Below are 27,550 nucleotides of genomic sequence, written 5' to 3'. Positions count from 1 at the left end.
ATAACTTACAATTGGAATAAATTAGAAAGTTTAGTTGATGTAAGACTGACATCAACTAAACTTTCCATAATCATTCTTGGCAGTATTCTGAAGGTTAATACAGAAAGATTTGTGCCAATCTTGTGCTTTAGAAGTTGAGATATTCCGGGGCGGCCCAGTGGTGTAGTGGGTAGAGCAGCATGTACCAGTGGGACTCATTCCCTGTTGCAGAGGAAAAGTTGAAACACCTTCAAAAAATATATTAAAAAAAGAAGTAGAGATATTTGGTTCAGATTATTGAAAAACACGAAAAATGTATGTTAATAATGAGATAATTGCTGTTAAAGATGGTTGTTTAGGAGAAGTATGCAGTCACAAACAGACAAGGTTTAGTACAAAAAAACACATGTTGGACCTTTTTTATTACTAGTATGAAAGAAGACATCTTATGGAAGCAAAATAGACAAAAGTCTGATAATTTACCGGTGCTTGTAAAACAATGTTTTTGCTTGCAGCGTCTCGCATTAACTCTATTCAATGATGAAATGTCAATGTGATCTATGAGGAGCTACAGCCGGTATACTGGCTTTACAACGAGCAGCTCACCAGGCTATAACCATCAAGAGACAATCTTTAATAAAGAATTATATCGATCCTGCCACCGTTCCGCTGTTTAATATTCATTATCTCCAGTGAGAAGCAGCGTGAGTCAGCACATCTGTGAAAATCATTTGAAAAAATTATTCATGTCAAGTGCGGCACTCAACCATAAGGCCAATGAGAAATGTGTTTCAAATAGGCCTTTAAGTATTGCCTGCATTTGTCCTTTTACTTGTTGAAGGTTAGCTTTGAAAAAATATCACGGAGGAATAAAAGCCATATTTCTGCCAGCCTGCCAGCAATGAGCAGGGAGCTTTGTGCCCCCATGTTAAAAATAAATACCTTGCCTAGCACCGGCACCAAACAGAAGGGCCACATATTTATGGCCCTGGCACATTTTCAATCAAGATAATAACGCCATTTTGCTTTTTCAATTTGTTGTTTGGCTCCGCTACTCTTTCTATTACGCTTTACACTGCACAAAATGAGATTTTTATGAGAAAAAAAAAACAATTTTAACTATGAACATCTAGAGAACGGCACACTGTGTCATTTCCACTTATTGACAAGCCTGATTCAGCCCATTTGACCAGTTTATATTTGGTACAATCCGTGGAAGAGCAGCACATAAAAATAATAAATCTAAACTTTACTACTCAAACATAAAAGAGGATCCTAAACAAAGGCCAGTAAGCTCTCTATACTTTCTTACTCTCTACTTGCTTTTGTATCCTCAGAGCACGACTGTGTTGTTTGCAATTTTGCTGATTCCACTTTCACTAGATAACAAGGCTGCCTTCTGAAATACAGGCACAATTCAATATTACCTGAACTTCTTCTTTGATTTCAAAACACCACTGCAGGGCTACAGAGGCATTTGGACCTATAAGGCTTCCTTTGAAATGGGTCCACGCTTTTAAGTAGGTAATGGGTAAGAAAGACATGAAAGCAGGTACTTTTCAGCAGCATTAAGTAATTTACTCCGAAAATTGCGGGCAGAGAGAAGGCAACAGTTATTCTCTTCTGTTCTCTTGTTGAAATATAAAAGGTATGAATCATGTGGCTGTCAAGGACCTGAGGTCTTGAAGAAGAAGGACGGTGTAAAAGGAATTGTACAACATTTTTATATTTTTAGCTTGTTGCCTCACTTTCTTGTTCACGACAACGCTACAGAAAGCACTCCTTTAACTGTGCTCATATTTTTCAAGAAAACATTGTCATAGTTTGCTCATCGCTAGTTAGCTTAATTAACCACGGAGGCTAACGCTACTGATTGACTACCAGTAACTGAGCTAAGCTAACTAGTGATGATCAATCTTTGCCAATCTTCTTCAAAAACCAACGCACAGTTAAAGTAACCGTTTTCTTGAACCCTAGTTGAGGCCACAAAGTTAAAAATAAAAAAATGTAAGCTATTCCTTTAAGGAAGTGTTCAGTGGATCGTCGAACCGTTTGAAAGCTCTTCCCCTCACAGCTGTCCCATGTCTGATCTGGTAGGGCTGCGTTTGAGTTTTAACTTTGCGACAGACAACAGGCAATCGCATCGGCTTTACCAAGTGATTGTACATGTGTGCAGGCGGTGAGAGAGTAGGCACGGTTTGTACTACTTTCTCTCTCTCTCTCTCTCTCTCTCTCTCTCTCTCTCTCTCTCTCTCTCTCTCTCTCTCTATTTTTCCATTCTTCACACCACTGCTTCTGTCACTTTGTAACAGTTGAGTGCAACACCATAATTGCTCTTGAGTAAAGAATGTCTGAAAGTCTAATTTCTATGACGATCACGTTTTCGAGCTTTTTTTCATGCCATCTTTTCTCAGTTAAGCTATTTGCAACTGCCATGCTATTAACTCATTTTCCCCTGAGTGAGTCAGCGCTTTATACCAGAAATGAATACCCCCCATTGTAAGGTCTTCAAACACTCATCTGTTGTGGTGATGTCAGTTTTTATTTGTAGAATAAGAGATAGTCCTGGTGAAAATGTTTTTTTTTGAGTCCATTCATTCTGACTCTTGGCTCTAGTCCAATGGGAGCAACATGGTTTGTCATGCAACGCTTTTTACCTCAGGGTCTTTTCAAATTCTACTCGTCAGAAATGTTCAAATCTCACACATTACGCAAATGTCAATTGCCAACATATTTTGAACTATCACGCAATTAATTTTAACTTATATGAATGCAACCCCCCCATACAGCCGAGTAATGCCCCAATTCCATTTCTCTCTCTAATCACATTATCCTGAAATTCTTATCCTGACACACTGCCAACGGGCCACATATATTCTTTCACATTAATCTTGCTATCTTATCGGTTATGGCCTTTTCACGAGCCTCTGGCCGGAGTCGTGATGATGATTGTAGAAGAACTTGGGCAGTCAGATAAGGTCAATTGTTCCATTCATTTCTGGTTTCTTTGCTGCTTTTCTTGGGTTGGCACTAGGCAAGCAGGGAAGTCCTAACATTTTGTTGTTGCTCCTTTAAAAAAAAGACGATAGACAGCCTCATCTATTGTGGTAATTTTGCCAATCAGAATAATTCTATGCACTAGTTCTCACCACGACTTTGCTCGCAAGTGCCCTCTTCCATTTTAATTCTTAGTGCTTACTTTATTGTTCGATCAATAGGGCGTGAGAGAGGTCAACCACTGATGCACCACAATGCAAAATACTTAAAACTCCAAATTTTGATTTACAAAACATTTTCAAATTTAAATCAAATGTGGCAGCCTCTAACACAAGCACGTTAATATTAAGAAGCTGATTCGTGACTGTTAACACACAAACATTTACATAATGTATATTCAGCCATATTGAATCACCAGCCATGTCACAATGTCTTAACCATTCTGTTGACGAACATCGTGTATCGTGCAAACTACCATGTAGCGGTGCAGGCAGGTCTGATGTTGACTCCTGATGCTGAGGAGTTTCATAAAGGCGATATATTTGGAACCATGTCAACACAACAGCCAATGTATGCATAAAAAACAGCAGCACATGCTTTCACCTTTTCACAACGTACCGACTATTGTGAACAATACCATGTGGTTCATTGGAAGACACTTAACGGCTTATCCCTAGAGATCAACAAGCTTTATGTAGGAGTCACTTTAGCTAACTTTGTTCAGTCTCTCTCCTGGGTGCTTATTAATTGTTAGTTGTCAATTAGTTTTTAATTGAACCTTTATTAAACCAGGTTGAGTCCCATTGAGATTAAGAAACTCTTTTTCAAGGGAGACCTGGCCAAACAGGCAGCAGCAACTGGTTAACATTTCCCAGACAACACAAAGGACAAAATACATTCAAGTAATCACACAAACACATACAAAAAGATACAAATCTGAATCAAATATAATATCTAAAAGCTGTTACAAGTCCAGGTCTTCTAAAGTTGATTTAGAATGATTAACGGAAACCAGTTCATAGAGTTTGAGGGGCACTCTGTAAACTATTCTAGTCTGAGGTGAGAGAGTACTGGAGTTTAGAGTGCCCTCCCTAACTCCTTTCTCAATCAATGTGTGCTTATGTTAAAGACCTACTTCACCAGTGGGAATATGAAGGTGTATTGAACTCTGAGATCCTATGTAGTATAAATGTGCAAACATTTTAGAAATCGGTTCATCCTAGCCCATAGAAAAGGCAGAAAGAGTGTTGTATGGTCTCACTGTCTAACCCTACATTTTGCACAGTTGTTAACTGAGCTCCTATTATTCCCTCAACGAGCCAGATCAGTGAAATATCTCAATCCCTGCAGCCGATCTCAGTCAGCTCACTAAATATTCCCTTTTGTTCATGGTGGTCTGCTATAGGGCCATATTGGCATTTCACTTGGCTCAGAGACGTGATCAACAGATGTAGACCAAATTTACTTTGCTTGGCTCCTGGCTCAGCCTTTAATGAATCAGGGAAACAAACCAAACACAGCGCTCAAATCAAGTGGAAAAAAAACAGCACTGCTCTATCTATCTATCTATCTATCTATCTATCTATCTATCTATCTATCTATCTATCTATCTATCTATCTATCTATCTATCTATCTATCTATCTATCTATCTATCTATCTATCTATCTATCTATCTATCTATCTATCTATCTATCTATCACTTTCATTCTTGGTTGACATATGGCATACTAACCATGACCTTAAACCCTGACTTCACTGCGGACATCAAACAGTTCTTCACTTTACATGATTAAGCCAGTTGATTGGATATTCATTACAAATTTCCCTAACCTTAGAAAATGTCTGTGTTACGGTCTTTTCTTCTTAAGGCATTCATGTCTTTGATGTAGCTTTATTTACTGTTGTGTTGTATCAGTCAGTCCGAGAACAGCAAAGCAGCATTTTACGACGACCTGTAGCGATTAATGCTGAGAATTCACAGGAATTTACAGCAACTATCAATGAAATAGCCTATTGGTGTGCATGTGCACGATAAAGGGAAAATGTAACAACACAATGACAGCATGTTCTCAGAGAAAGGGCTTGTCCCGACATGGATTTGGGGATGTTACCTTTTTCCTGTTTATTTTCCCCTTTAGAAAGAGCTAGTATTCTAGCATTACATAACCGTAATACAATTTTGAAATATCTAATTCACTAGATTGCCGTACACGGAGAGAATATGGGCAGCAAAGCCCCTAAAATCCTGGGATTAGGCTGGTGATCTTCGGGCTGGATACACACAGCGATACATGGCATCTTGGCAAGAACACGCCATCGCACTGAGACCAGTAAGACCCTCCATATGCTACTGTGAGGCTCAGATTCTGACTCAAATTCAAGTTGAGGTGCTTAGCAAGCTGTGGAGCCTACTCAGGAAAACATGAGGGTGTGGTTGTGTTAACCTAATATGTATGTACACAGTTTGTTACAAGACTGTCAGTGTGTGTAGAGGATAAGACTGTCAGTGTGTGTAGAGGATGGGCTCTTTGATGTGATGGATGGAGGGCAGAAGGCGCCCTTATGTCGTAAATCAGGCAACATTGGTCCAGAATCTCTGATCTTTCTACCCACACAGATAACAAACACACACACACTGACAGACACGCACACACACAGACGACACACACACACACCCTGACAGACACGCACACACACACACACACACACACTGAGGTCCAACTGATGACAGAGACAGACGAGCTTCGGCTGAAAACCCCTTTTTCTTTGTCTGCGTTCTTGTGGCTGTCCACTCCTGCGGTGACATTTTCTGAGATCAAGGCAGTGATACACACACACACACACACACACACACACACACACACACACACACACACACACACACACACACACACACACACACACACACACACACACACACAGTGGTTGACACTAACGGTTGCCCGCTTGCCCGGGGCAACTGAAAATAATGTTTGGGCAAGTTGAGATTGCTTCTTGGTTGCCCTGACGGGCAAGTGGATTTTAGAGGGTTTGGCTGTAGTCTAGGCTATGTATTCATGTGTTTTACAGTCTGCAAAACATTTTTTTCCCCCGCTAACTCACACAAAATAGATCGGCTATATTCGCAATTGAGCAGCTGCGCGCGGCAGCCAGCAGCATCACGGTCGCTCTTTCGCACTCGATCTCTCTATCTCTCTCTCTCTCTCTCTCACACACACACACACACACACACTATACACACACACACAGCCTGTGTGCGCGCAGTTTCGCTGTCTACGTTCCGAAAGCCGGCTCTATCCTACGGACCTGGTTCCGCTATATTCAAAACCCAGAAATCATTAACGTTTGAGCTTATCGATACCGCTATGGAGTCCAGTAGGCTAGGTCACATTATATAATTTTAAATATCGAGTCGGGTCATCTTCATCTAATTAGGCCTACTTCAGCGTATTATTCCATCACTGGACCGCATCATGGACTGTAAAAGTGTTCTACCTTCGACTGTCTTGAAGAAACTCCTTCCACCCGCTCCGTCTCCAAAAAAAAAAAAAATTCTTGTCTGCTGAGCCGCTGCCGCTGCAGACGGGCTCCGCACCGTCTCATCATTCATTCAATGCAGCGGTGATCAACAAACGAGAGACTGTAGCAAGTGACAAGTCCCGCAGTTAAAAAATCGGATAGTTTTTAAATCCATATTAAAATCTGCAGGATAAGACCTAGTTAGCTAAAAAAAAATCGCAAACGGTTCAAATGTGATGTGTTCAGGTCGGCTCAGTAAAATGATTATTAGGCAAAGGTCAATAAAATGACATCATGATGTGTTCAAATGTAACATCAAGAAAATAAGAAATTTGAGTTTTTCGCGGGAAGCTTGAATAATAGCCTACAGTTTGGGTAAAAAACTTGTTTTCCCAGCAATATAAACTAAATAGTAGGCCTAAATATGGAATTATGACCTGCTTAAAGTCCTATCCTGAGCTCTGCTCATCTTGTAAGCAATTAAAGCAATAATACCAGTTCTCTTTAAACAAAATAATAGAAAGGTATCGATAAAGATTTGGATTGTGGAGTCTTTATAATGGTATCAATATGAATAGAAATTAATGATCCCCCTCCTTACTTACAGTATAACTGGGCAATAGCTTTAACATGGTGGACTTTAATAATTTTATGGCACATGATCAATTTTTGGCACAATGTGACCGTTTTAAATAAGTAAAACATTTTCTGTGGAAGCTAACATTCAGCTTGACTCTGAGCTAGACTGAGTTTTCTGAGCCCCTGGGCAAGGTGCATGGCAAAAAGAGGCCCTTTCACGATGCTGCAGCAGGACCAAGCGCTTGGTGTAGTGTGTGATGTCATGATATAGGCTTATATGAATTGTTGTTCGTTTTATGTGGTCAGGATGAGACTAGTAAGCAGTGTTTGCATTTAAGAGATAAGAGATCGCTAAAATGTATAATTCAATTAGCCTATACTGTATATATCATTGTTTAACAGTTTTTTTTGGGCAAGTGAACACAACATTCGGGCAAGTAAAACATTACCTGTACTTGCCCTATGGGCAAGTGCATTTGAAACCTTAGTGTCAACCCCTGCACACACACACACACACACACACACACACACACACACACACACACACACACAGTGTTCAGGTCGCATGTCACAAACGGATTAATCTTGCTTCTTCGTCTTTCCAATCTAACACAGCATCTTTTCTCTCTTCTCCTTGTCTAAATGATTAAACCACACGGACAGCACTGGATGAACAAGAAGTTAATACGTTTTGTTTTCTTCTTGTTTTGGTCCCAAAACACCTAAGAATGAACATGAAAGAACCCACACAGGAAAAAAAATAATCCAAAGGGCCGTCTTAAAAGATTAAGACACACAGACAAAAACACATTATAATGAATGCAATTACAGGAACACGTTGTGATGTTTCTCCTGTGTCTTTATCTAGTACAACTGCAGCTTTGTGATAACAGCTAAAAGCAGAATCAGGTATCTGAAAGACATAAAACACACAGACAGACGGGCGAGAAATAAAAGGAAAAAGCCACATAAAGCGTCTTAGTTAGGGGTTTGGCAATCAATCACGCAAGAACAACTTCAAATACTCCTTTGCATGGATTCTCCAAGTCTCTGGAACCAGAGGGACAAACACAATTCTTCTAAGATATTCTCTCGTTTGGTGTTTTGATGACGCTGGTGTAAAGCGCTTTCTAACATATCAGTCCTATAGTTGTAAAACAAACTGGGTTCAGTTTTGGGGACAGTGAAGGTACAGTCTAGATATTGTTACAGTTAAGAACTAAGTAGGTTTAAGCACAGAAACAACAGCGGCGGATACATCATGTTTTGCTTTTGGCTTTCCCTTGCTAGCATGTAGATATACAGTCATGACCAGTCCAGCTTATTTGTGTTGCTAGTCATGATTGCTACGAACAGCGCTAGTGTTTTGATAATGTCTTGTAATTTAGTTTTTTTTTTAAAAGGGTGATCAACAAGTTATAGTATGTCTGGACCTGTTCCTAGAAGGAACTGCGAACTGGCATTTGCACAATCGCAGAACTAGATCCTGGTGGGAGCAATATGCCCCACACAGCCTAACAAAGCCACCGGACACCCCTCACTGTAAGGGTCAAACAGTCAGGCCTGTACCGCTCTCTTGATGTCTACACGCCAAACAAGCACACGCCCCCTGGAGAATATAGTGAAGGATGACTCATCTGAACAAATCACCTTTTTTCCCCCCAACATCCTTCTCTATAGACACACACACACACACACACACACACACACACACACACACACACACACACACACACACACACACACACACACACAGTGCCTTTGGTCTACGCCCCACTGAACCCTCAAATGTTCACTCATCTTTGTAATGAGGGGTTTATGCGCTGTAACCCAACGATAATATTCCTCTCTTTTGTAATTGTCAACGGGCTGTTTCCTGCTGACACAGTCTGATCACGTTCCTGCATTGACATTCTGACTGAATGTCAGACAGTCACCTGACGAACGTTGATCCTTTGTTTTTTCTGACACAAAAAAACATCACGATCTTCAGATGTTCTTTACATTTCAGACCCTATTTACATACGTGTCTCTACCGTATTTCTTTTGTTTTTTTCTGTTTGTCGTGTTGAATTTTAAAATGTCCTCCTGACAACCTTATGCTGCTGTATTTTGAGTATGACAGTCAGTGGGAGATTACTGCCTACAATACAAACTATATGAGCAAATGTCCATGCATTCACTTCATTGTACCACCAAGCAATTTTGCCATATTTTATTCCAAAAGAAATGGAACAATTCCTTTTAATAATGACGTCCTATGCAGCCTTTCAAAACCTCTGTGCTGTTCCAAAAAGCCGCAATTCCGGCTGTCGTCCATGCTGCCTTTTGTGGTGGATTTAAGCTCTCAGTCTCACTACAGTCTCTCTGTCCAGCCCAGGACAGGGGGTGCCTTGTCTATAATTCAAATACACATCTGTCTCTCTCTGTCTCTCTCTCTCTCTCTCTCTCTCTCTCTCTCTCTCTCTCTCTCTGTCTCTCTCTCTCTCTCTGAAACACACACACACACACACACACACACACACACACACACAGATTCACCAACGTAATCGGATCACCGTGTTTTCCTCCGAGCCTGTTGGTGACAGCGCGCGGAGAGAGAGAGAGAGAGAGTGGTGGATGGATGGAGGGATGAAATGATAAACTCTCCGCTTATTTAATCCTCTGTCCAACCATTCCACCCCATCCCATCCCATTCTGCTTTCCCCATAGGACACACACAGAAAAGGAAGAGAAAGAGTTAGTTATAAAATATCTCTCTTTCTGAACCAACTGATGTGATAGAAAGGGAACAAGCAGTATTTCCACAAGGATAAATTCATGAGGATTTGTTAGTTTCCCAAATCATCCATCTTTATTACAATACATCAATCAGAAATGATGAAGGATGTCAGCCTATGCCACGCACCCGTAAACACAAGGGCGTAGGTTTTGACACAACACTTCATTTCCTGCATTTTGGTGACATGATGTTATGCACCAATGTGTGTGCAAGGTTAGGATGGTACATTCTACTTGAGGGGTGTCTGGTAGAGAAATATACTGTTACAGATAAGAACGAAGACCTCTTTGCGTGAGAAGGACGTTTTCTTTCATATTTTCTTGAGGAGGACAAATGTATCTCTTCTGAATATTTAGGCAAGGCAAGTTTATTTATATAGCACAATTCAGACACAAGGCCATTGAAAGTGTGTTACAGGGGCAAGATTAAAATACATAATACACATTAGAAAAGCGAATGAATAGAAATAAAACATTTTAAATCGATTGAATAGAAATAGAACATTTAAATTAAATAAGAATTACAGGTGCATACCCCCCCCCCCCAAAAAAAAAATGCCTATGCATAAACAGGCTATGTGTCAGTGCTTGATTTGGTCCCCTATTGTACCATGTATGCAGTGATTTTGGTGGAAAATCAGTTTTCACATTGTAATTGAATTCTGAGTGGACCCAGTGTGAGCAGCAGCAGCAGCCGTCAGGGAAAGAATGAGATGGAAGCGAGCCAGCAGATCAGACAGACAGATAGCAGCAGAACTGAATGGGAAACTAAAGCAGAAAATAATCAAGTTGCCCCCGAGTTGACGTGTTTGTGTGTGTGTGTGTGTGTGTGGCCGCGGGCGATCGGCTCGCTGCTTCATCTGTTTGATGCTGTTTCTGCTACAACAACAGCTGCAGAACCGAGCGAGGACATTTGTACTGATGTTGAGAAGAAAAATGAAAAAAAAAAACAATTCTTATTTTTTATTCTTTTTTTTGTACAGTTCAGTAGTTGTTGAAGACAGAGGAACAATGTTGTTGTGGACATCTGCAGGCAGAGAAACAACCCAGCTTGAGACTTTATTATAGGCCTATTTTTTCGTAGCCTTTTTAAGCAGAAGTTTTTATTCAAAGCGATTTACAATTGTATGGTCTTGCCAAAGGACACACACACACACACACACACACACACACACACACACACACACACACACACACACACACACACACACACACACACACACACACACACACACACACACACACACACACACACACACACACACACACACACACACACACACACACACACACCTCCCTCCAGGAATCAAACCTTATTTTCCTGTACAAAAGTCAGTGGTGTTACCTACTGAGCTATCCCATCCATTTAAGACTTCCTTCCTTTGTCGAAAAATGGTAAAAGATTAAACCAGAAATTTGCTCATTGTGCCTTTTGACTCTCCCTGAGCCGTTTCTGTGCATTTACCGTCACAGCTGAAAAAGTATAGGAGTCAGTGCTTTGACTTACAAAAAAAAACGAGAGACTGCTGTGCTGACTTGACCATAGTCAAATACTGCTCCCGAGATGTCATCCATCCATCCATCCATCATGATCTTTCACTGTCAATGTCCAGTTTGGTACCCATCATCAACCAGCCCTATCGTTGATAATGGCAAAGTATCCCTGGACAACTGCATTGGCACTAAACATTGACTTTTTGGAAGTGAATAGTGTAGACATGCCGAGTCCTCTGATGGGAAAGAGTTTTGGCTACACAATGCTTCTTTTTCTCCAAATTCCGCCCAGATTTCAACGGTGGCAACACTACGCTCAATAAAGCCAGTCAGAGAAGAATTAAAGCTGACAGTTTTTCCAGCTATACCTAGTTTCGATAGTACTCTGAATCCTGAAAGGGAGTGTGTGATGAACCAGTCAATCCGGCCTTAATGAAAAAAAACCTGAGCAAAGAGCTGTTGTCCAATGCGAGACACTGGGCCAAGACCTTTGGAAAACATGAAAGGAGACAAAGGGAAAGGCTATAATCAACTCAGGGTCTCCACAACACACTCTGGGCCACAGACAGCAGCTCCCAGCCTGCATCCCAATCACTCCATTGAGATCTGAAAGACAGAAAAGTAGAGCAGAGAGTTATGGGTTTGCCGACTTTGTTCTTCATGTTGAGCCTTCAAGACTTTTTCTTTGACATTTTTTACTCATTTTCTTTCTGCCTGTATCAACATAGAATTACTGCACCTTAGCAAGAACATGCATGATGCCCCTCTCCAATGTTTTCTGAACATTGCATTTCAAATCATGGTAAAAATATATAGAATCATCTAGTAATAATAATAAGTTACCGCAGCAAGAACTACTTTGTCCGGATGCATGATTGTGTGTGTGTGTTGCACAAAATACATAAGCTCTTTTTCATTTACGAGACACGTGTGTATTTGTGTGTGTGTGTGTGTGTGAATGTTCAAGATGCCGAAAGAACAATACAATGCACTCAAAACCTACTGCACTATACCTCCAGATGGTGCTTATTATTCAATTAGAGACAACCCCACTGTTTAGATTATGTAATGCAGAAACAACAGAGATAGAGAGAGAGAGACACATTCACACACACACACACACACACACACACACACACACACACACACACACACACACACACACACACACACACACACACACACACACACACACACACACACACACACACACACACGCGCACGCACACACACACACACACACACACACTGACTTAAGAAGCCATATGCTTGTGGGCCAGAATAACTGATGATCGGTTACATATCCAGCCAAGCTTTCTTAACAATCAGCTTGTAAACTAAAAATAACTCCATTGGCCGAATTAACTTTTAGATTTTTCCTCACAACATATGTTACGCCAACTGTGTTTAGTGTTATTTCTTAAACACCAGGCCTGGATTCACATGTTCCTTCACAAGATTTCTTTATTAAACCAGTGCATATTTCTCTGTACGTAGAAGTCTATTATCTAAAAAGTAAAGTTTGAAAAGCGATGATTTCTGTTTACTCATAATGTCAGCTGTTCCTTCAGCCTTCGCAGCTCTAAAAACACAACAAGGCACCTGACTGAGTAGATCACCTAGGAGGATATTTTATCCATCAGAATAAAAATGCAATATTGAAGAGTGAACTTCAATTAAGTCAAATAGGACTCTCTCTCTCTCTCTCTCTCTCTCTCTCTCTCTCTCTCTCTCTCTCTCTCTCTCTCTCTCTCTCTCTCTCTCTCTCTCTCTCATATAATTTGATGGTCTGCCGGACTTGTTGACAGCTTTTTCATTTCCTCCGCACGGTTACAAAAAAAAACAGCTTTGGCTTCTAAATGTTTCAGTGATAACTCTACGAGCTGTCTTTGTGTCGAAGCGTTGTCATTCATCAAGTTCACTCCAGTCTAACTAAGGATCTCTCACTTCATATTGAGTTATGTGTTTTGGCCAAATGTTGAGATCACAGTGTCAGATCATTGTATTTTACCGTGAGCATTACGCTACTGGACACCACTTTATGAAGTAAGAAACACTTTGATTTATTCTATTTGATAGTGTAAAGCGTTATTTTTTTATTTTTTTTGGCCCATTCTGCACCTTTTGACGTCTCTTTTATTATCTGTTCTTCTCATATTTTGGGGGAAATGTCATCCAAGTCGGAGATTATTCAGTTCTAAACAAAACAAAGTGCTAAATCTTTTACTGGGGATGGTGTGAGGCAGTTCTCTTCCTGTTCAGTTTAGGCTCGTATTCAAAGTCAATTTATAATAGGCATATTTTTCCGCATAATATAGGAAATATAAGTCAATATCCACATTGAGTTATATAGTCAAAGATCCGCAGTCTAAACCATTGAGGCGTTCAAACGTTCTCGTCTCATAACTGTGGTGAGTGGCCTCTTGATTTATTCAGCAGTGTTCAAACGCTACCTTACGGCAATTGCATTAAAAGCTTTTCCCCAAAAACAGACTAGATCTGCAGTGCGCCTCACTTCCTTTTGGTTTCTCGGCCCGTGTAACAAGCAAGCCACGACTTTTGTTTCTTCTTCCCCATATACAGATCTGGAAAAAATTAAGAGACCAGTCCAAATGTTTAGTGTCTCTCGTTTTACTATTTATAGGCATATGTTTGAGTAGAATGGACATTTTGGTTTTATTCTGTAAACTACTGGCAACATTTCTACCAAATTCCCCCCCAAAAATATTGTCATTTAGAGCATTTCCATTAGTTTATGTAGAGATGAAGTTTTTTCCAGAGCTTTATTCCCTAATTATTTATAAATCCGGTTCTGATGCAGTTCATTTGGTATAATTAATACTATTGATCCATCATCCACTGATCACAGAGTCTAATTAAGCCCAAACTTTGCCTTTTACTCATGGGCTCAACCCCCATCTCAACCGCACCACCACACTCACGCCACCACACCACAGAGCATCCCATAATTAGCTGACGGATTACGGTGCACCTTACAGTTTTTAGCAGATCACAGCCAGACGCATTATAATTAAAAGTAATTAGGCCTCCCATCGCTCTCTGCTTCGTTAAATCCACTCCCAAGTAAAACGCATAACATTGAGGCTGTGGAAATGAGATGGCACACTGCCGCTGTGCTGGGTGCAATTTAGTTATTTAGAATTAGGAAACTTTGAGATGACTTCGTTAGGGGAAGAGTTGCTACGGTGATACAGCATGTTACAGATGTAAAAAAAAAAATGGACTAACGGCAATATTGGTTTTAGTCTACAGATGGCTGGTTTTCATTCATATTCAAATGTTATTTTTCATACAACAACACTACAAAGTATGCCCAAATAATGTATGCAAACCTGTGTGGAATCTAATTACACTGTATTATTGCACTGAAATCAGTCTGAGTCAAGAAAAAATCTCCCTTTTAAAGTCAACAGTCCGATACCGATTTGATCTGTTCCATCTGTGCTCAATGACACTAGACCAGACCGGGACCATCTTTAATAAAAGGCCAATATCAGTATTGACTCATAACTTCAAATGTGCATATCACTTTAAACCTTGTAGAAACACAAGAAAGGCCTGGGAAAACAGGAAATGTGCTATGCAAAAAAAAGACTAGCTTCGGTGACGGAATTCAACTAGCGAATCATTAATATTGAGAAAGTTAACAACAGGCTCTTGTCCAAAGACAGACAGAGAGAGGTTGTGAGGATGTGTATTATATGTATGGATTTAAAATAACCTGGCTCATAACGCTCTTTCATGCTTTACTATATCTCAGTAACATACATATTCATCACCCTGTTTTGAACGTAATGAGGCCAGAAATGAGTGTTACTAGTTTCCACAGTCTTCCCTCCTCAAAATTAGAAATTACATTTCCAATTAGACAATGATTGAATGATAATGGGTGCAATGAGGTAACGGTAATTACCTGTTAATACCTCACTGCAGCTCAGGAGGCTTACGCATTCATGTCCCATCACAGTTCAGGCAATTCATATTCAAAACCATCGTAAAGATTTTATGGACTAGTGATGAATATGGCTTCCTCCTCAAAATGACTAAAACACTGATAAGTTGATAGACTCCATAACCCTTTGGTCAATAGTTCAAGACCATGAGATGACTTTTAAGTATTATAATGAGGTGAACATTTCCTTTTTTTTAAGATATTTTTTTGGAATTTTTGCTTTATTTGACAGACTTGTAGAGACAGAGTTGAAATGGGGCAAAGAGAGGAATACATGCAGTGAACTGACCCGAGCGGGATTCAAACCCCGGTCTGCTGCAGGGCCTGGGCCCGGGGGCGGGGGGGGGTTGCTCTTACCCAATGCACCACAAGCACCCCCCATGGACATTTCTTTAGTCAAATATAAACCTACTTCCTTCCTGAAAAATACTTTTAGCTCCAGAAAGTTCACAAGGGAATATAGTGATGAAAACGAGTCTGGCTTCCCATCAAGACGACACTAGTTTGGCATGCGGCCCGTAATGATGAAGTTAATTGCTTGCAAAAACCAGTTTTCCACTAAACTGACTACGCTGTGCTGCAGAGCGTCTTTTCTCTGAAAGCTTTTCTGCCACATCAATAGTTGTTGCAGCAATTAAATGTGGCGTCTCCCAGTTGCCCTCCTTCCGCTCGGTTTAGCGATTTTATCCCCAAGTGTGAATAAATCGATGAGCCGCTGCCAAAATACACTGATTCATATCTGCAAGGCCTGTCAGTTGGAAAAACTTTTTTTTTTTTTGGACTCCCACCTGCTTTGAAAAGGAGTAAATTATATTGTTTGTGACAGCCTTTTGTGATATACTAGCATGCCTCAGTGCATGTTGCAGACTGGCACCAGCAGTCAGTAGAAAAAGCAAAACCTCAGTGATTAACATCTTGTCTTTTTTATCTACAAAAGCCAAAGTATTAAAACAGTCCATTTGCCATTTTGTTAGGGTTAGGGTTCACATGTCTGTTAGGGTTAGGGTTCACATGTCTGTTAGGGTTAGGGTTCACATGTCTGTTAGGGTTAGGGTTCACATGTCTGTTAGGGTTAGGGTTCACATGTCTGTTAGGGTTAGGGTTCACATGTCTGACTATATCTTGGCCCAGTAACTTCCTGTAGTCTTTCCGCTGGTTGCCCCGGGAACTAAGTTGGAGCCAAGAAACCGTCTGGCACATTAACTCCTGTTAAAACGGCCAATTGTCATTTTTATGGTTAATTTTTTTTTCAACTCATTAAACAAACGAGATGTAACGTGTTAATTAGTGAGTTCATGAGATGGACTGTTGGACAGAGTGTCAAACTATGATGTCGTTAGATCTGTAAAAAAAAAAAGAAAAAGTAGTTGTTATAGAGACCAAGTGGCAGCCATTCGTCCAACTGCACTACACTACTTTCATCAGTGTGAACTTGCTGCCTAGTACATTCTTCATCACTGGTGCAATTTTCTCTCCATATGTCCACACACCCACTGCAGCCATATAAGACAAGGCTGCTCTGACTGCCGCAGGGTGGGGAATGACTTCTGGCTTTAGTGCTAAGGTAGTGAAATGGTCGTCATTAGACTACGCCATTATCATCAAAGTCACATCAACTCGTGTAGAGACTCGAGCTGAGATGATTAAGGTGTGTGCGTGTGTGTGTGTGTGTGTGTAGTCGTTTGTGTGTGTGTGTGTGTGTGTGTGTGTGTGTGTGTGTGTGTAGTGGTGTGTGTGTGTGTGTGTGTGTGTGTAGTCGTTTGTGTGTGTGTGTGTGTGTGTGTGTGTGTGTGTGTGTGTGTGTGTGTGTGTGTGTGTGTGTGTGTGTGTGTGTGTGTGTGTGTGTGTGTGTGTGTAGTGGTGTGTGTGTGTGTGTGTGTGTGTTCAGGCCCGTGGGAGTGAAATAAGAGGAGATTGCCGAGCATAATTTGGCACCTGTTTTACATTTCTGCGGCCAGCTTTTGGTTGCGGAAAAAAATCCCAAAGTCAGTTTCTTTGTTCAGTACTTTGGTTCGTATACTTTTACGAGCCCTTTGATGTGGAAACTAGAAATTAGCTTCGTTAATGGACTTCAATTTGGAGGCTTTTACCTCTGCTAGGTTAAAGAAGTCTTCAGCTGCACATTGGAGTCTGAAGAAGAAAGACAAAATGCATTCTGGGTAACCTATAGCTAAGATTAGTGTTTACTCTCTCTGTTTGGTGTTCATGTTAAGGCGAGGCACATACTCCAGGTAAAAATATAGTTTTTTCAAGCACTGGTCAATTTTTTAAAATATTTATTAGACAATTTTTCTTCCATAACATGTCTTCTTTCATATTATAAAAGGTCCAAAATGTATAGGTGTTTATTTTTTTCTAAACCTTGACTTCTTGCGTCTGTATATTTCTCCTATACAACCATCTTAAAAAAAAACATTATATCAACATTATTTTTTCTCAATACTCTGAACCAAAAAATCTCAACTTCTAAAGCCCTTATATCAACTAAACTTTCCAGAATCATTCTTAGCACTATTCTGAAGGTTATTGCGGACGGATTTGTATTTTGTTAATTGTCTGATTTATGATACATTTTGTTCATAAAAACATATTGAACATTTAAGAAATGTGACTATTGAATTGCAGCCCCCCCCCTCCCCCCCGCTGACAAACTCAAACTACTCCACAGCTGCTCTTGTAAGAGGATGAGGCTTGTAGTTCCAGTCTTTAGCGCGGTTATTCTCAACAATAAACGTCTAAATCCTTCAGATTTTGAGTAAATCAACATCCGTCCACGCTTCATCTTAGAAAGACATGGAGCTATGCTGTATCACGCTCCTGTCCCTTAGGGCTGGCGATAGCAACAAATCAGCAGGATAACAAAAGAGCAGTGCTATCGTGTGAAAATATTAGCTATCTCTAGGGAAAGCTTGCAAACTGCTTGGTAATGCTGGCAGGCAGAGGGGATAAATGTGCACTCGAAGGCATTTTAAAGTGACGAAAATTGAGATTTTAGTGTTTTAAATTCGATGATTAAACAGCATGTATTGCTTTAATAGCCACAGAATCTTGTCTTTTATTACCTCGTTAAAGTTATGACTCACCTCTGTTGGACTCCTTCACTGCTGTTGTTGAAAGAAATGTTTTTTTTGGGTGGAGCATTGGTCATTACCATATAGCCCACAATATATTTCAGTTAACATCGTATTTGTATTGGGAGCATTGTAGAATTCTTCTTTAGCGAGACGTGCTTATCTATAATGGACCCTTTAGGTTTCAACTTTTAAATGTTTATGAAACAGGTTTTTCCTGTGATGATCATAAATGCCATACAACAGCAAACGGAAGCATAATTGAAAAGATATTATTATAAAGTTATTTTTAATGCTTTTGCCACGTACTTAGACATATAGAAGATGTACGGCAGACAGACTGGAACATCTTATTTTTCCCAAACGGTGCTAAACTCAAAGTGTACTTCCATTGTAACATACATTACAACATCGGCGTGCATTCTGCGGTCTCTATTTCACTTTCTGCAAAGGTCTTTAGGACAGCTAAAGCAGGAAAAGTTACGTGTAGTCACTTTAAAACAGGTGAATAAATCTGCCAGTATAAGTATTACCAAGAATTACATCATATGCCTGATACTAGTGCAGCAACACGCCCTGTTCTCCATCACGTCAGCAGACAGACACTTTATGGACAATATGACGTATGACACTCACACACAGTGACTTCTTTTGAAAACAGGTTGCAATATCCTTACAGCACTGACAGAGATGATCTGAGAATAACAAGTGCTGCTCTGAGATATGAGGCAATAAATGAAGGGCTCGTTCTGTTTAATCTTTATATCATCCAGTGTGACAGCTACGATTTCAACACAAACAATACAACTGGATGTTTGATATATTACATTTACACATTTTGACATTCGTTTGGTATTTTTGGACATTGCAGTTTGTTTGCAGTTTGTTTATTGAACCTGCTTATTTTTATTGAAAAGAGTTAGGCATATTTATCAATCCAATTAAAGATTTAAGTTTGATAAACTTAACAAAATTTGGTTTAGAAGAGGCACGCAATGCTCTGGTTCTTATGACATCATAAGTATTTAGAACCAATCACGGCGGATCTCTGTTTCAAAACAATGTTGCCGTGGAGACCGTTTGATACAGCCCCAGCCCACACAGTCCAATCAAAACTTTCTAGACACTTTACGTATAGTTTCATTATGAACATTTATTTTCCATACATTTTTGTATAAGCTTTTTGAGACACCCAACATTGATATCAAATAGTTATTTCTAATCTTTTAGGCGGATATAGTCCCCCATATTCCAAACTTTTAAATATTACTTTTAAAAATTTCTGAATTTCTCTTTCTCGTGACATCACAGAAAGAGAAATATAGGGTTAAACAAAAAAAACGTACTTTGTAAATATTACTGTGATGTCACAGTAAAAGACATCACAGTAATATTTACATAGTAAGTTTTTTTTTAACCCTATATTTCTCTTTCTGTGATGTCACGAGAGAGAGAAATATAGGGTTAAAAAAAACACTCTTTCTGCCTTTTCTCAGGCTAGGATGAACCGATTTCAATTTTTTTCGCACATTTATACTACATAGGATCTCAGAATTTAATACACCTTCATATTCAAACCGGTGAAGTAGGCCTTTAATGCCTTTGTCTTGGGTCCCTCACCCTGGAAATACAGCTGGCATAGTAAAAAAAACACTACCGCTTTTGTCCAAAGGGGGTGCAATAATTAACAAAAGTTAGAAGTTCCTTCGAGCACCTTTTTAAAAGTAAACAATTGTAAAAATAATAATAATAATAATTAAATTAAAATATAAGGCTTTTTTTCAGCTGTGAAGTGTCTGACAGTCACATTCTAGCAGGGCTCGGCTGTGTCTTTGCGTGTTTCTCAGCCGTGACTTTCTCCCGAGCTGACGGATGAAGGTTCTGTGGCATTTCTCTGTCACTTTATCGATCCGCCTGGCAACACTGTCATCTATGCAAACTCTCTAAGGACACGTATCCAATCGATCTGGGTAGATGAGAAGGGATTGCTGCTCACACACACACACACACACACACACACACACACACACAATTTTGGCTTCTAAAATGCAACATCTGTTGATCCCTCATGTTGATGAAGACAATGATGACAGTATTGGCATTCTTCATGTCTCATGCATCAATTGCCATTTTCCTATTGTTTGTGACACACACACACACACACACACACACACACACACACACACACACACACACACACACACACACACAATTGTCTACTGCCTCCTGGTGCCTCTGACCACTTGTCAGCCAAATTACGCTGATGAACTTGGATGCAACTGTGTCTTGCCAGTCTCCGCTGATGTGTTCAGTTCACCATGTGTGTACATGATATGTTTGTTATCTTGTGGTGTGTGTGTGTGTGTGTGTGTGTGTGTGTGTGCGACTGCGGCTTTAGCTCCTCTAACCGTTACATCTGCTCCATCCACTTTCCTAAGCTGATGAGGGACCGAGCCGACTGAATAATTCAGACATGCGGAGAGGAAAAAGATGCTTTGGTTTTGAGCAAAATGAATGTTTTTCGACAGGTTCATTTTACTCTGAGCTCTTCCCATCTGTGAACACTACAAACATAGCACAAACAAGGACATATTGTAAAACCCTCTTTAGAATAAATCTGTGATTTTAGCCCACATACTTTAAATTGACTACTTGGCAACTTCCAATGTATCAACATGGCTGTATAGTCTTGTTATTTTTTTTTTAAATGTGTGTGTGTGTGTGTGTGTGTGTGTGTGTGTGTGTGTGTGTGTGTGTGTGTGTGTGTGTGTGTGTGTGTGTGTGTGTGTGTGTGTGTGTGTGTGTGTCTGTGTGTGTGTCTGTGTGTGTGTGTGTGTGTGTGTGTGTGTGTCTGTGTCTGTGTCTGTGTCTGTGTGCGCGAGTGTGAGTTAGAGAGAAGAATAAACAAACAAATGTGGAAAAAAAAACCTGCCCGGCGAGACGTGGCGAGGCATTAAAAATATTGCATTGCATTGTTTCAAATAAAAGCTTCCGGCCTCTTTTCTTCTCTCCTCACTCAATACTCTTTCACTTATCTCTTTTTCTACTAATTCTGTTTACAACGGACTCAGTAAACAACGCCTCTTTAGCACCGTGAATGATTTACTTTTTTTTAAATTTCTTCTTCAAAGAGGCAACACACACACACACACACACACACACACACACACACCACCCCCCCCCCCCCCCCCCCCCCTCTGTTTCTCACATCGTGTATGGGGTATAAGCGCGTAAGAGTTTAGCGTCAGTTCCGTGATTTTTCATGTGTAAAATTTTAAAACCCCATTTCTGTGCTTTCTCCCTCTCCCTCTCCCTCTCCCTCTCCCTCTCCCTCTCCCTCTCCCTCTCTATGTCTCTCTCACCCTCTCTCTCTCTCTCACCCTCTCTCTGTCTCTCTCTCTGTCTCTCTCTCTCTCTCTCTCTCTCTCTCTCTCTCTCTCTCTCTCTCTCTCTGTGAAGCGGGGATCACTGGCGCTGTCAGATTATACCGCTCTCTGGATGGCTGCATGTATTTTTGGGAAAGGGGATTTTAAAAAGGTCAATCTCATGCACAACATTTTTTTTTTTTTGCCTTGCGTTATTTTTATCCCACAGTAATACACGGCAGCACACACACACACACACACACACACACACACACACACACACACACACACACACACACACACACACACACACACACACACACACACACACACCATTTATGATTTATAACTGTTTGCCACCACTGCCAATGCCTCTGACCTAATACTCGAAAAAAAAAACATCAAGGCATCATGCAGCTAGCTAGAAGGCTTCTCATATAAGACACTGTATACTGTACACCAGCCCCAACACCACAGCTCATTTACTTGTCATCTTTGCTCATTTGTAATTCAACCGCATTATACACGCTACAACGCGGCGCTAATTAGCATTCCTCTGCCTGCCTCATGTCTTCACTTGCATTTGATCTGTAAGCTGTAAGAAGAAGCGTTTGACAGTGTGACAAGGGTTTTTTTTCTTTAACGGTTGGCCTATATATTGCCTTGATGCTCGTCTGTTGTTTCAAATGACATTGGCCCAACAACAGTGGGAATGGAAACATGTATCGCTCAAATGTAGACATATACAAAACAGCTTAGAAGTATTTTTTTGATGCTTTCAGCTGAGACAAGCGCTAGTGAATTTTGAGATTTTTGGAAAATTTGCTTCCATAATATGTCTTCTTTCATACTTGTATGTACATTTAGGTGTGTGTTTAACTAAACATTGTCTGTTTACGTCTGTATTTTCTCCTATACAAACATATTCAACCAAGCCATTTTCTTACCATTCGTTTTTTTCAATACTCTGAACCAAAGAATCTCCACTTCTAAAGGACTTACTAAACTTTCCATTAAAAAAACTTAGACACTTCTTTTATATGTTTTAAAAAACTAAACAAAGCTTTGAACCCTGCTTTATCCAACATCTAGATGGTTTTGAAAGGGACGCAAATGTACACATAATAAGTTTGATATTGCCAAATTCTCGTATTTATTCAACATATCTGTTTACATTTTTTATGCTTTCCCTGAAATCCCATTAACGGATTTTCTCCATATATAGAGTACTAGAGAACTCCATGAGCCACATTTTGAAGCAGGGGTCTATCTCCTTATTCCAAACCTTAAGAATCCTTTTTTTTAGCGATAACCATCCCATGTTGCCCTCCTTTAACCTCACACTATGATGCTCTGCTCAGTTCATTCATAGTGATATTAATTAGCCTAATCTGTTGTTTGAGCCCGAGCAGCTATTTGAGGCACAGCCAGACGGTCTCTCCCATCACCCCCTCCCACACACACACACACACACACACACACACACACACACACACACACACACACACACACACACACACACACACACACACACGCCCTAGCTGTAATACTGCAATAACTCCTGATTATGAACACGTCTCACATAGCTAATGGCCTTTGTTCTCTGTTCCTTGTTCTGCATTCCAGGTTATCTACGCTCTCAACACCAAAAACGACGAGCACGAGGCGGCCATCGCCACGCTGAAAGAAGCCCATGAAGAAGAGGTGCAGCAGATCCTTTCAGAGACCAGGGAGAAGATACTACAGGTATTGAGTGTAAGCCCTTAGACTTTAACACGATGTTCTACCTACTAGGATTAACCTCTTGTTGACGCATTTTAATTGTATCATTGTGTGGTTGCATGATTGAGAGTCCCAGTCTTGCTTGCAGTAGAAAACATCATAGGTTTATTTGACATTTCTTTAAAGGTGGAGTCGGTGATTCTGGAGAACTTTTGTTGCCAAAATAATAAAAATAAAAATAAATCAGGTAACAAGTCTTATACAGAATAGCTGACTCCACCTTTAACTCTATATGTTGAACAACGTACAAATGAAAGATCCTTACTGCAGCGGTTGTATGGTGTGACGTCAGTGTGTGTGTGTGTGTGTGTGTTTGCATCTGCGTGTGCGTGTGCGTGTGTGTGTGTGTGTGTGTGTGTGCGTGTGTTTGGTTTGTCCAAACAAAGATTGGTTCTTACTTATACCTAAGCCCTTATATGCTCTTACAACATGTTTAATACATTTACTTTTATTTTTATTTATCTGTAAGACACAAACGTCCCATTTAATGACAAGCGAATGTCCTCTGATTCTTATCATCTGCCCTAGTACTTTGATGAAAAACTGTCAGAAAAGTTTATTTTTCTCCTTGTGGATATTCTGTTTGAAATGTAATGTAACTGAATCCCATCGACGTTTGGTGTCCTGAGAATGGAGATGGCATTTATATGGCAGGGAGTTTGACTCGCAGATATTTAAAGTCTGAAGAATGGGAAACAGTGTGAATAAACATCAATTTAAATAAGTGATGTAATAACTCTCTGCTTCCTTGGAGAAATAAATAAATGCATTATGACAGTATTTTAAAATGATTGACAACTCATTACTTTTTTTTATTGCTAAATAGATGAATCAGCAAAGCGTTGTGCTTTTTGGCTTGGGTAGGCCCACCAGAGAGTTTTTCATTGTATCTAGTTTTTTTACTATTTATTTAATTGTTTAAAGGTGCAGTCAGTGATCCTGGACAATGCTTGTTTTCAAATTCACTTTTTTATCAGAATCAGTCATTTCCTCACGATCCTCTAGCTGTCTGTACTGTGTGTATGTGTGTGTGTGTGCTGAAAAAACATCTGTTGCTTATACACAGCCCAGGCTCTGTAAATGGTATGTCAAAAAAGGGCCATTGTAGCTGGCAACATACCAGTTTACAGAGCCACGTGTTTGTATTAACCTTGGATTTTTGTTCAGCATGCACACACACACACACACACACACACACACACACACACACACACACACACACACACACACACACACACACACACACACACACACACACACACACACACACACAGTGCTGACAGGTAGCGGATCGTTAGGATATTCACTGATTTTGACAAAAAAAATGTTTTGACAACAAGCGTTCTCTTCTTTGAACAGCCTTCTTTATACTATTAGTTATGGTCTCACTGTGGTCAGATAGAGTCACAGGCAGGTCAGTCGGTCAAGATGAAACAGAATGACTGAACATCATACGCTCGTGTGTAGCCGCAGTGTGCTGGCAGTATGTCTCTGTACTGCAGCTTCATACTATCACATGGCAGCTCAGATCATATTCAGTACGAGCTCATGAATATTTATCAACTGAATATTAATTATTCAGGTCTATATGTCATCGTTGATTATGAGAATTACTTTCTTCCCCTGTGTGTGTGTGTGTGTGTGTGTGTGTGTGTGTGTGTGTGTGTGTGTGTGTGTGTGTGTGTGTGTGTGTGTGTGTGTGTGTGTGTGTGTGTGTGTGTGTGTGTGTGTGTGTGTGTGTGTGTGTGTGTGTGTGTGTGTGTGTGTACAGATCTTTACTGCCCGGAGGAAAGATTCAGGGTTCTGCATCAACACAAATATAATGAAATGAACTGAATTGAATGTTCCTCATTAATAATTTTAGATTTTTTTTTTTTTTTTCATAATAAGCTAAATCAAGGTCAACCCTGAAGTCTAACAGCACACCAGTGTAAGGCTTCGGGGGGGAGTTTGGGACACAGGTGCGGACCAAGGGGTTTCTAAAAGTTATCCCCGGAGGGATAACCACTAAATCGCAACGCGACACTGGGAGGGGGGGGAGAAAACAAAAAGCACAAAGTTGTGCAGGGCCACACAGGCTACCTTTTAATATTGAAAACTAAAACAAGAACAAAACCACCGCTGCCAAGCAGCTGAACGGACACACACACAAAACTTTGAAACACAGGGAGCACTAAGAGACAACCTCTCACTACCTCTTAAGGTGAGATAATGAGCAGCACAGAGCACTGGGATCTCAGGGCATATATCATCTCCTCACACCTGGGTCCAATCAGCCAATCAGTGCCACACACCAGATTGCAGTGAGGGAATCAGTCACCATTCTCACGGAGAACCTTCCGTTTCCTCACAGGACCACCCCTCTAAGGAACGGCACCTGACGTTCCAACAGGACCCCCCACCCACCCCGGGTGGAGGCCTCCCTGGAGGTGCTAGTGGATTGGAACCGACTGGCTTGAGGTGGGAAACATGAAACAAAGGGTGAATCCTCATGGACCGAGGGAGCAAGAGGCGAACAGTGACGGGGTTTATCCTTCGAATGATCCTGAAGGGACCAATGAAACGTGGCGGCAATTGGCGAGACTCTACCCGCAGTGGGAGATCCCTTGTGGAGAGCCACACCCTCTGACCCACCCGATAGTTTGGGGCAGGGCGGCAATGCTGTTGTGACGTCTTGTTTCGGGTGCAAATTTTGCAAGCTGCCACAAACTCGCTCACATCTCTACCCATCCGGGGCCACCAGAATCTCCGTTTGAGAAAACCAATAGTGCGAGGAACACCAGGGTGATTTGTGAGGTGTGCGGAGTGGCCCCACTCAAGAACTTGTGATCGCACTCGTGCCGGAACATACCGACAGCCTTGGGGCCCCCCTCCTGGGTCAGGCTCCTGCTGTTGAGCCCCCTGAACCACCGAGTCAATCTCCCCGGTCAGTGGGGCACGGATGCGGGTAAGGGGCACAATGGGCTCTGGAGAACTGTCACTATCTGAACACTGGAATCGTATAGATAAGGCATTTAGCCTCCGATTTTTTGAACGTGGACGGCCCTTATGTTTACTAATGACTTCACTAAGTGGAGCGTACTCTGCAGGAACCCCATTTGCCAGAAGAGACACAGAGGGCGAAGAATCAGAGGGGGTCAAGGTCTCAATAACCCCAAGAGTCAGGCGGTCACTGGGGGTAGCACAGGGAAGGCCTACTGAACTGGGAGATTTTGAGACCGAGGCACTTGTGGCAGGAGGGGGCTCACATCCAACAGGTTGGAGTTGAACCGAGTCTGATTCCATCATGTGAGATGCACAGTTTGGACCCCAGCTCATCACCCTCCCAGTCCTCCAATTGATGTGAGGGTTGTGTTCCTTGAGCCATGGGTGTCCCAGAATGAGGGGTAACTGAGGTGTATCAATAAGAAAGAACGTAATCTCTTCCGTGTGATTGCCAATGCGAATGAAAATCGGGCCGGTGACCCTCTCAACCCTACCCCTACCCAAAGGTTGCCCATCCACTGCAGTAATTGTGAGTGGACAAGGAAGATCATAAATGGGTAAATTGAGCTTTCGGGCCAGGGTTGAGTCCATAAAACTACCTGCTGCTCCTGAATCAACAAATGCCGAGAAGGTGCGCCAGTGTCCATCCCAAAATAACTCAAAGGACAAAGGGGTGCGACTACTGGCCACGGGAGGGGAATTATTAAGACTCTGCAAGACCTCCCCAAGGTCTGACACGCCTACCCTGATTCCCTGCTTATTGTGTTTCTGCGTTGAGGGGCACTGGCGAATGAAGTGACCCACACTCCCACAGTATAGACACACGCCACTGCTCATACGCCTCCGTCTTTCCACGGAAGTAAGCCGTGTGTGTCCTATTTGCATGGGTTCCTGATCATCATTGTTAAGGGACCCTTCAGGCAGGGTAGGTCTTTCACAAGGGATACTAAACTCCTCGGACATCTGGTGGGTGTACGCTTGTTTTCTCTCTCTATTGCGCTCACGAATTCTGTTGTCAATTCTA

General features: G+C 41.1%; 1 protein-coding gene across 1 annotated transcript in view; it reads left to right on the top strand.

Annotated features, from left to right (window-relative positions):
- The window catches only part of fam184ab (family with sequence similarity 184 member Ab), a gene marked incomplete at both ends in the record, with an annotated part of 160,713 nt that overhangs the window by 32,329 nt on the left and 100,834 nt on the right, over positions 1–27,550 (top strand). The window contains one exon of the mRNA XM_080047789.1: positions 23,386–23,505. Within this exon, the coding sequence (XP_079903915.1) occupies positions 23,386–23,505 (120 nt within the window). The remainder of the gene's footprint in view (positions 1–23,385; positions 23,506–27,550) is intronic.

This window comes from Ammodytes marinus (assembly GCF_949987685.1).
Source record: "Ammodytes marinus genome assembly, chromosome: 19".
NCBI lineage: Eukaryota > Metazoa > Chordata > Actinopteri > Uranoscopiformes > Ammodytidae > Ammodytes > Ammodytes marinus.
This window is presented reverse-complemented; position numbering and strand designations above follow the sequence as displayed.